The 9387-nt window shown below is 45.2% G+C and overlaps 2 protein-coding genes across 2 annotated transcripts; both read left to right on the top strand.

Annotated features, from left to right (window-relative positions):
* The first annotated feature begins 667 nt into the window (after window positions 1-667).
* On the top strand, window positions 668-3106 carry LOC138914928 (uncharacterized). The gene is made up of 5 exons (XM_070219636.1): window positions 668-849; window positions 938-1296; window positions 1354-1479; window positions 1537-2187; window positions 2727-3106. The coding sequence occupies exons 1-5, from the start codon at window positions 668-670 to the stop codon at window positions 3104-3106; spliced, it is 1698 nt and encodes a 565-aa protein (XP_070075737.1).
* Window positions 3107-5670: 2564 nt separating this feature from the next.
* Window positions 5671-6351, top strand: LOC138914927 (uncharacterized). Its single transcript, XM_070219635.1, has one exon. It carries the CDS (start codon window positions 5671-5673, stop codon window positions 6349-6351), a length of 681 nt encoding a protein of 226 aa, XP_070075736.1.
* Window positions 6352-9387: the final 3036 nt, after the last annotated feature.

The raw sequence follows: 9387 nt of genomic DNA, 5'->3' as shown, positions 1-9387 counted from the left end.
TTTAAGCGAACGAAGTCGCTTTGGGTATAGCTAGTGTTGTAGAGAATAACCATGATGGTCCGGAACTTGTTAGCATATTTGATTAGTTTTGGAACTTGTTAGTATATTTTCGAACTCTGACCTAATTGTCATATTAAGATACGGTTCCAACATTCCAAGAAAATTCGTGGAAAAGACGAAGCGTAGGTACTTAAGACTACGAAGTTTATGAAGTTAATTTGTTATCGAAAACAGGAAATAAAACCTACAAACTCCACTGGGAGACGAGAACCTTCTTGTTGGATTGTGGTTATATACGCAAATCCGCGTTTGGAATCAACATCTTTTATTTCGCTTCTGGTCCAATACGAGGGACTTATTAAACTGTACGCACGGGTTGTGACTGCGCGGGACAGAGTGTCAATAGCCATTTGCAGAAGCAAACGAGTCCACAAGAAGAGTGTCGTAATACGGAGCCAGCAAGTGCGCGACTGGTGGTTGGATTGCGCAACCGGATAGTGCGTGTATTGTCGTCTCACTCTTGCAAGTGGAACATTGCGGAGCGTCGAGACGAGCACGCGCCATCTATAAACTTGGAAGACACGTGGTCTGGAGAGGTAAGTGCCGTTAGGTTGCTGATTGGGGGGCAAGGGTTGTCACTGGTAAGGTTATCTAGAGTTAGGCAGCAATGAGCGAGGCAAGCGCAACCGGCGGCACCCCCGATGAGAACGAGGAAAAAATTGAAAATGTGGATACACGGAATCTCGACACGGTGGCGGGTGATCCTACTAGCGATCCCCGACAATTCGAGAACAACTCCATGCTGGACTTGTGGCGACAAATGCAGGAGTTCCAGCAGCAATCACAAGAGTTTCAAATGGAAATCCTAAAAATTAACCAAATCCAGATGGACAAAACAAACTTGCTGATTAACGCCCTTGCTGGGGGCGACATTAAGGAACGGTACGATAGAAGATTTGCAACAGCAAGTAGAGAGGCAAGATCAGCAATGCGTCGGCGCTCAGGAGCCACACCGGAGCCTATACGACTTGCCGGAATTCGACGGCTCCCCGGAGCAGTGGCCGATGTTTAACGAAGCCTTCCTGATGACGACAAAGGAATATGGATACTCTGACAGGCAGAACTTGTTGCGTCTTCAGAAGGCACTGAAGGGCAGGGCCCGGGAAACCGTCGAGTGTCTTCTAATATACAGTTCGAATGTTGGTAACATATTAGGAACACTAAAGCAGAATTTCGGAAGGCCCGAGAAACTTGTAAAGAGCGAGATCTGTCGAATTAGAGAGCTTCCAAATTTTCGTGAGGGGAAATTAAATAAGTTAGTCGATTTCAAAATAAAGGTTCAAAATCTCGCAGCATTCTTGCAGGCAACCGACGCTCAGCAGCAATTAAAAAACCCTACCCTGATGGAAGAACTAGTCCTAAAGCTGCCGGTCCAGCAGAGATTAGAGTGGGCACGCTACTCAAAGCAGTTGGGAGACAGTAAGTCGATCAGACACCTGAGCCACTAGCTACAAGATCTAGCTGAAGACGTCCAAGTCGCCGGGCTGGCCGATGACCAGGACACGCCCAAGCCAAGGAGAGAAAACCGATTCTTCCACACCAGCGAGATCAAAGGAAAGGAGTGTCCAGCCTACAAGGAGAACCATGAAATAGACGTATGTGACCTATTCAGTCAGATGGAGCTTCCTCAAAGATGGCAACTGACCAGGGACGGACGACTCTGCTTTAACTGCCTGAGGCCAGGGCACCGAAGCTCAACCTGCAGGACTCCTCACCAATGCGACCTGAATGGATGTAGAAGGCGTCTTCACAAATTGCTCCACGACGGTGTCAGAACTCCAGACAATGAGACCAGGATCAATGATCCGCAATTTACAGGTGCGGCAGCCCACATCGCTAATCCTAAGATTTTGTTCAAGATAATTCCCGTCCGTCTTTACTCAAAGGGGAGGGAAGTAAGTTGCCATGCCTTCCTAGACGAAGGCTCGACGGTAACTCTTATGAACGAGTCCGTAGCCAAGGCGTTGGAGTTGCAGGGACAAGTATCGAGCCGTTTCAACATCGGAATATCTGGGGACAGGGAGCGAGGTATTTATAACCTGAACGGAGTACGAACCGTGAAGGACCTGCGGTTACCCAAACAGTCCGTCGACTTGTCTGAGCTTCATCTAAAGAACATCCCATTAAGTGGGTATGTAAACGCAGAGCCGGAGGTACTAATTGGCCTGGATAATGTACACTTGATGGTGCCTGTTCGTTATCAATGTTGCTCAACATGTCCAACGTTCGTACTCTATGTTGCTCAACATGATCAACGACCAACAACTCTAGCAGTAGTATTATTGGTAACAGTATCAGGCGTCCAGTTACACCCACGGCAGATACTATTTGCTGATCAGCATATTCTACATAGTCAATGTCAACGGTTGACTCGATGTCTCACTGACCCGCCAAGCAGTCAGAACTTTCTGCAGAGTCAACCGACCCAACGATACAAACTGCTACCATAATCAAAACATTCTGACCTACTCCAGATTACAACCAATTCCACTATTCTTTACACTAAACTTCCGTGTTATCCAAGTAGTATATAAGCTAGTACCAAATTCACAATAAATCAGTTATCAACACATCTTATAACTCCGCGGTCTTCCTTTCTGCCCTCCGGGAAGAGGACTCGTATACAAACTTATATTGATCCACAAGCCACGCTTGGGATCAAACAGTGCCCCACGAAACAGTACTGGCGGAAGGAACCGGACCGGCCGTAACCAGAACCAAGCTAGGTTGGGTCGTGTTCGGAAAATGTTTAAAGGAGCCCGACCCGAAAAACGGAGCGCATCTCGCCGGTCACTGCCGGAATGATCAATTGGAGAAATTGGTACATGACTATATCACAAATTCTGAGCTAGACGCCCGACAAGCCACTAAGCATCTAGAGGGTCAAGAAACTGAAAGATCTAGACACCTGCTATTTAATACAACTCGGCGCGTAGGCGTAAGGTTCGAGACGGGATTGCTGTGGGCAGCAGATGATGTTGTCCTACCTGAAAGCAAAAACATGGCCCTTAGGGCCGCTTTCTCGAGTCCCTGTCAAAGTCCCTGATAGCTATCTGTTCGAAAAACTTAAAGACCAGATAAACTGTTCGTAAAAGCAAATCCGCTTTCTCGCCTGCTTTAATTTATCTGAACGAGAAACAATTACAGAGTGCTGTTAACGCACTGTGAAGTGCAAAAAATGGCATGCTTCGATTATTTTATCAGCTGTTTGGGTATAACTCAAAGGAAAAGTAAACTGTGATTTCGTTTCTTCTTCATAGTTGGCTTTGGGAAATCAGCTGTCATTCTATCGAGCCGAAAACGCTTAACAGGGACTCCGAGTCCCTGTCAAAGTTAGCTCTCACATTTATGCTCGAGAAAGCCAAAATGCCTTAGCAGGGACTTTATCTGTTCGAGAAATGTTAGCCGGCACTCGAGAAACCGGCCCTTAATAGACTGCTTTCCCTTGAACAAAAATTCAAGTCAGATCCAGAGTACTACGAAAGATATAGCCGCCTAATGGAATCGTACGAGACTAAGGGCTACATCAAGGAAATGAATGCGGACGAGATGAAGGTGGCCGCCAAGAATGAATGGTACCTCCCCCACTTTGGAGTCCAAAACTGCAACAAACCAGGCAAATTGAGGATCGTCTTTGATGCAGCAGAAACGGAAGGGGTGTCCTTGAACTCAGTGCTTATGAATGGACCAGACGAATGTCAGTTGTTGATTGAGGTCTTAATGAAGTTTAGACAGAAAAGGATCGGTGTGTGCGACGATATAGCTGAAATGTTTCACCAAGTCATGATACGCGAAGAAGACCGGCCTGCCCAACGAATTCTCTGTCCGACGATATTAAGGTATACGAAATGCAGGTAATGACATTTGGAGCCAGATGTTCGCCAGCATCAGCCCAGTACGTTAAGAACCGAAATGCACTTGAATACGAGCGGGTCTTTGCAGAAGCTGTTAACGCCATAATTAAGAACCATTATGTAGACGACTTAGTGCACTGCTTCGCATCTGAGGATGAAGCAGTGAGGATCAGTAGAGAGATAGTCGAAATCCATAGGCGGGGTGGCTTCGAGCTAAAGAGGTTCGTCTCCAACTCCAGCACCCGAAAAACGGAGCGCATCTCGCCGGTCACTGCCGGAATGATCAATTGGAGAAATTGGTACATGACTATATCACAAATTCTGAGCTAGACGCCCGACAAGCCACTAAGCATCTAGAGGGTCAAGAAACTGAAAGATCTAGACACCTGCTATTTAATACAACTCGGCGCGTAGGCGTAAGGTTCGAGACGGGATTGCTGTGGGCAGCATATGATGTTGTCCTACCTGAAAGCAAAAACATGGCCCTTAGGGCCGCTTTCTCGAGTCCCTGTCAAAGTCCCTGATAGCTATCTGTTCGAAAAACTTAAAGACCAGATAAACTGTTCGTAAAAGCAAATCCGCTTTCTCGCCTGCTTTAATTTATCTGAACGAGAAACAATTACAGAGTGCTGTTAACGCACTGTGAAGTGCAAAAAATGGCATGCTTCGATTATTTTATCAGCTGTTTGGGTATAACTCAAAGGAAAAGTAAACTGTGATTTCGTTTCTTCTTCATAGTTGGCTTTGGGAAATCAGCTGTCATTCTATCGAGCCGAAAACGCTTAACAGGGACTCCGAGTCCCTGTCAAAGTTAGCTCTCACATTTATGCTCGAGAAAGCCAAAATGCCTTAGCAGGGACTTTATCTGTTCGAGAAATGTTAGCCGGCACTCGAGAAACCGGCCCTTAATAGACTGCTTTCCCTTGAACAAAAATTCAAGTCAGATCCAGAGTACTACGAAAGATATAGCCGCCTAATGGAATCGTACGAGACTAAGGGCTACATCAAGGAAATGAATGCGGACGAGATGAAGGTGGCCGCCAAGAATGAATGGTACCTCCCCCACTTTGGAGTCCAAAACTGCAACAAACCAGGCAAATTGAGGATCGTCTTTAATGCAGCAGAAACGGAAGGGGTGTCCTTGAACTCAGTGCTTATGAATGGACCAGACGAATGTCAGTTGTTGATTGAGGTCTTAATGAAGTTTAGACAGAAAAGGATCGGTGTGTGCGACGATATAGCTGAAATGTTTCACCAAGTCATGATACGCGAAGAAGACCGGCCTGCCCAACGAATTCTCTGTCCGACGATATTAAGGTATACGAAATGCAGGTAATGACATTTGGAGCCAGATGTTCGCCAGCATCAGCCCAGTACGTTAAGAACCGAAATGCACTTGAATACGAGCGGGTCTTTGCAGAAGCTGTTAACGCCATAATTAAGAACCATTATGTAGACGACTTAGTGCACTGCTTCGCATCTGAGGATGAAGCAGTGAGGATCAGTAGAGAGATAGTCGAAATCCATAGGCGGGGTGGCTTCGAGCTAAAGAGGTTCGTCTCCAACTCCAGCACCTTTTATAAAGTATTTGCAGAAGGTGTGTGTGATTCTGTGCGCCTGGACAAAAGAGATTCTTCTTAGTACCAAAAGATATTGGGATTGATTGGCGCACGAACAGCGATGAGTTTGGGTTTTCATTATCGTTCCAAAAAATTGATAGAAGACACCCGCGAAGAGAGAAGTACTTCGAGTCGCAATGTCAATCTTTGATCCGTTCCTATCCGAATTTTCCCTGATGGCCAAGCTACTTCTCCAATCGATTTGGCAAAAGAAAACGGAGTGGGACCAACCTATAGGAGACGATGATCTAGAGCAATGGAATCGATGGCTAAGTCGCCTGACCGAGGTCAGCCAAATCAGCGCACCACGGTGTTACGGAGTGGATTTCTTCTACGCCTCGGTCGAGTTGCACATACTCTGTGACGCGAGCGAGCTTGCCTATGCAGCGGTCGGCTACTGGCGCATACCCACAGAATTCGAATGGACCAGTGCGTTTATAATGGAAAAGACGAAGTGCGCCCTGATGAAACTCTCCACGGTGCCCAGGCTCGAGCTGCAGGCGGCCGTGTTAGGAGTTCGATTAAGAAATACCATTTTGCAAGGCCGCGACGTTCAGGCGACACGCGTCTGCATGTGGTCAGACTCGAAAACCGTACTGGCCTGGATAAGATCTGATACAAACCACATGTTGCACACCGAGTCGACGAGATTCTGGAAACGACCTCAATCGACGAATGGAATTGGATACCGACCACGGAGAATCCCGCAGATTTCGGGACCAAAATTAGAAAAACAACGAGGGAATCGTCCTGGCTTAAGGGTCCGAGGTTTCTCCAAGAGAACACTTGGGAATCACAATATGGGGACCCGATCATAAGCACAACAGAGCTGGAACTGCGACCCAAATTTATTCTTTCTGTCAGGAAGTTCCAGCCGATACTGTCAATGTTGAGATCAAGAATTGGTTGGAAAGGTTTTCCTCATTCACAAGATTAGTACGAGTCGTGGCGTGGGTTTACCGTCTGTGCAGTCGAAAAACCATTAGGAAACCCTTTCTGAAGGTCGCGGAAATCAACAAGGCTGAGACAATAATTTTCCACCACATTCAGGACCATGATGAACGTCAAGCCCTGATACGTGGCGACACAATCGGGAAGAGCAGTCAACTGTGTAAGCTTTCGCCAATGCTGGACCAAGAGGGAGTGATACGCATGAACGCATGATACGCATTTACAATGCCATTGCCGTCGAAGAGGGAACTAGACGCCCGATCCTGTTACCTAAGAAAAAGTACGTAACCCAGCTAATTGTCGACCAATATCACGAGAAATGGAATCACCAGAACGAAACACTGCCGGCGGGCAGTTCGTAGGGCCGCAAGAGATTGTAAGATATGTCAAATACTAAGAATCAAATAAAAACACCTCTTAACGAGGTAAAAAACTAGTGACGATCGCACCTTCAACATACAAAAGTTCTGATATCAACATTTGTGACGAAAAATTATTACACTCGTCATTAAATAGACTTTCTAATATTTTCTCATTCGGCCCGCCCTAGCAAACTATTCCAGCCTTTTTCCCTTTACAGGCATTTACTATTGCAGCGTGCCGAATGAGAAAATATTAGAAAGTCTATTTAATGACGAGTGTAATAATTTTTCGTCACAAATGTTGATATCAGAACTTTTGTATGTTGAAGGTGCGATCGTCACTAGTTTTTTACCTCGTTAAGAGGTGTTTTTATTTGATATCAGAAGTTTTTGTTTGTTTACATTTGCTCTCATAGGAGCTAATATATACATACATGTAGGAAAACCAGAAGAGCATTTAGAAGAGAAACCAGAAGCGGTCGGCGCTTCTAGAAACATATATCGAGATCAAAAGAAGCGAGTTCAGATTATCGAATAAGTCAGTCGGTGTCAAGATCTCGTACCCACCAGTTGCCGAAATATCATTGCTGTGCAGCGCGAAATACATTCTTAACTTTAAGTTGAAAACACAACGGAACTTGTAATCAAAATCCTTAATATCAATAATATAATAAACTTTTATAATAATACAACGTCGTCGCCGGAGTCTTCGTCATTAAACGGAATCCCGGGGCCACAATTTTGGGGGCTCAGCCGGAGATATTTGGATCGATTGCAAACTATAGTCACTAAACTAAGTTGTGTGTTTAAAAGTGTATGAACCCTTGTGCTAAGCGGTGGAACTAGCTTTAAAGCGTTAAAATTCAGGTGTGCAAAGTAAGAGAGACAGAAAATTTGCAAACCTACATCAGAGTGTGTGAGAACGAGAAGGCAGAGTTGCAAATTGAAAGAAATTGCTAAATTCGACGCAAAAGAAGTGGAAGAAAAACCGACACAAGACGATTGATGTGGGCAACATAGAAGGCGATTGAACAACGAGTTGAAAACTGAGAGCAGAGCAGAAACTTTGTGGTGGACGTCAATCAGCAAGAGGCAGGATCGTTGGCGGAGTCATCTGGACAAAGAGCAAGGCGTGGAGCAGTTTCAGTAGCAGGCGGATCGTAAGAGTTGTGCAGGAGACCGGAGACAGGAGACCGTGTTTCAAAGGGCTGGTGATAGCAAGAGAAGCAGGTGACCAGGCGGCGGGAGGAGTTCGAAAGGTGTTGGTGATCAGATCAGCGAGCAGACCAGTCCGAAGCAGTATTGGTGACGCGGTGTGGCTGGAGAGATAATCTGAAGCGAGTTTGATATTCTGGAGCGGTGTTGGTGAGGCAGCGAGACCAATCTTATGTTGTATTTGTGAGTCGAATCAAGCTGTCGCAATTCTGGTGAGTGGCAAAAATATTCACGTTTTGCGGGCAGAAATCGGCGGTAGAGGAACAAGGCGAGAAGGAGAACAAGGCGAAAAGGAGAACAAGGCGAGAAGGAGAACGAAGGAAGATATTTGAAATTTAACGTATTTCTAATTTTAAATCGAGTTGTTGTGTTAACAGTAGCTGAAGTTTACATAGTGCTAAATCTTGCATTCTTTTCGCACATTCAAGCAGTGCGTACAGCTGTTTGTTATACAGGCAGAGTAAAGCCTTATTTTGGCCGAGTTGGCAGTATTGATGTACACATTTATATTTTTTAAGCATAACTATTATATTTGATATACATATTCTATTCTTAATCTATATAATTACATTTAAGTTTTGAAAATGAACAGACAAGAGATTTTGGCACTGCTCGTAGCAGATCTACGCGAAAAATTGACAGAACTAGGGTTAGACAGAAATGGAAAGAAACCAGAATTACAAAACAGACTACTTGCTCACTATGGTTTGAATTCGGATGATAATATTGAGGAAGAAGTCGAAGTGGAAGATGATGAGGAAGAAGATGGTTCTTTTGCTTCCGTACATTCAAATAATATTCAGGCTGGTGGGAATGGTGAGCCCAGGAAGAATCCAGGTGCAGGTGTGCAGAACCGTGTGGTTGAAAATCCTAATTCGGGTAGGTCATGGTTTACATTGAAGGATGTAGAAGGGAGTGTGTCACAGTTTTCGGGAACTAATTCACCAGACGTCAATCAGTGGATCGAGGAACTTGAAGAGTGTGCACTTACGGTCGATTGGAGTCAGTTGCAGGTTTTTATATATGCTAAACAATTACTCAGCGGGGCTGCCAAGCTTTTCATTCGAAGTCAACGTGATGTTCGGGATTGGAGGGCTTTAAAAAACGCATTGCTCGACGAATTCGGTGTGAAGGTGTCATCGGCAGAGGTTCATCGTAGACTAGCCAAGCGTCAGCAAAAGAAGAATGAATCGTTACACGAGTATTTGTATGCATTATTGGAACTGGCAAAACCAATAGACTTTGACGATGAAAGCCTAATTGAATACTTTGTCGACGGTATTCCAGACTCCAAGGTAAACAAAGCTTTATTATACCCAACCAGGG

This window comes from Drosophila takahashii, chromosome 2L (genome assembly GCF_030179915.1).
Source record: "Drosophila takahashii strain IR98-3 E-12201 chromosome 2L, DtakHiC1v2, whole genome shotgun sequence".
NCBI classification, from domain to species: Eukaryota; Metazoa; Arthropoda; class Insecta; order Diptera; family Drosophilidae; genus Drosophila; species Drosophila takahashii.
The sequence above is the reverse complement of the archived record's forward strand: the minus strand, read 5'-3'. Positions and strand labels throughout refer to the sequence as shown.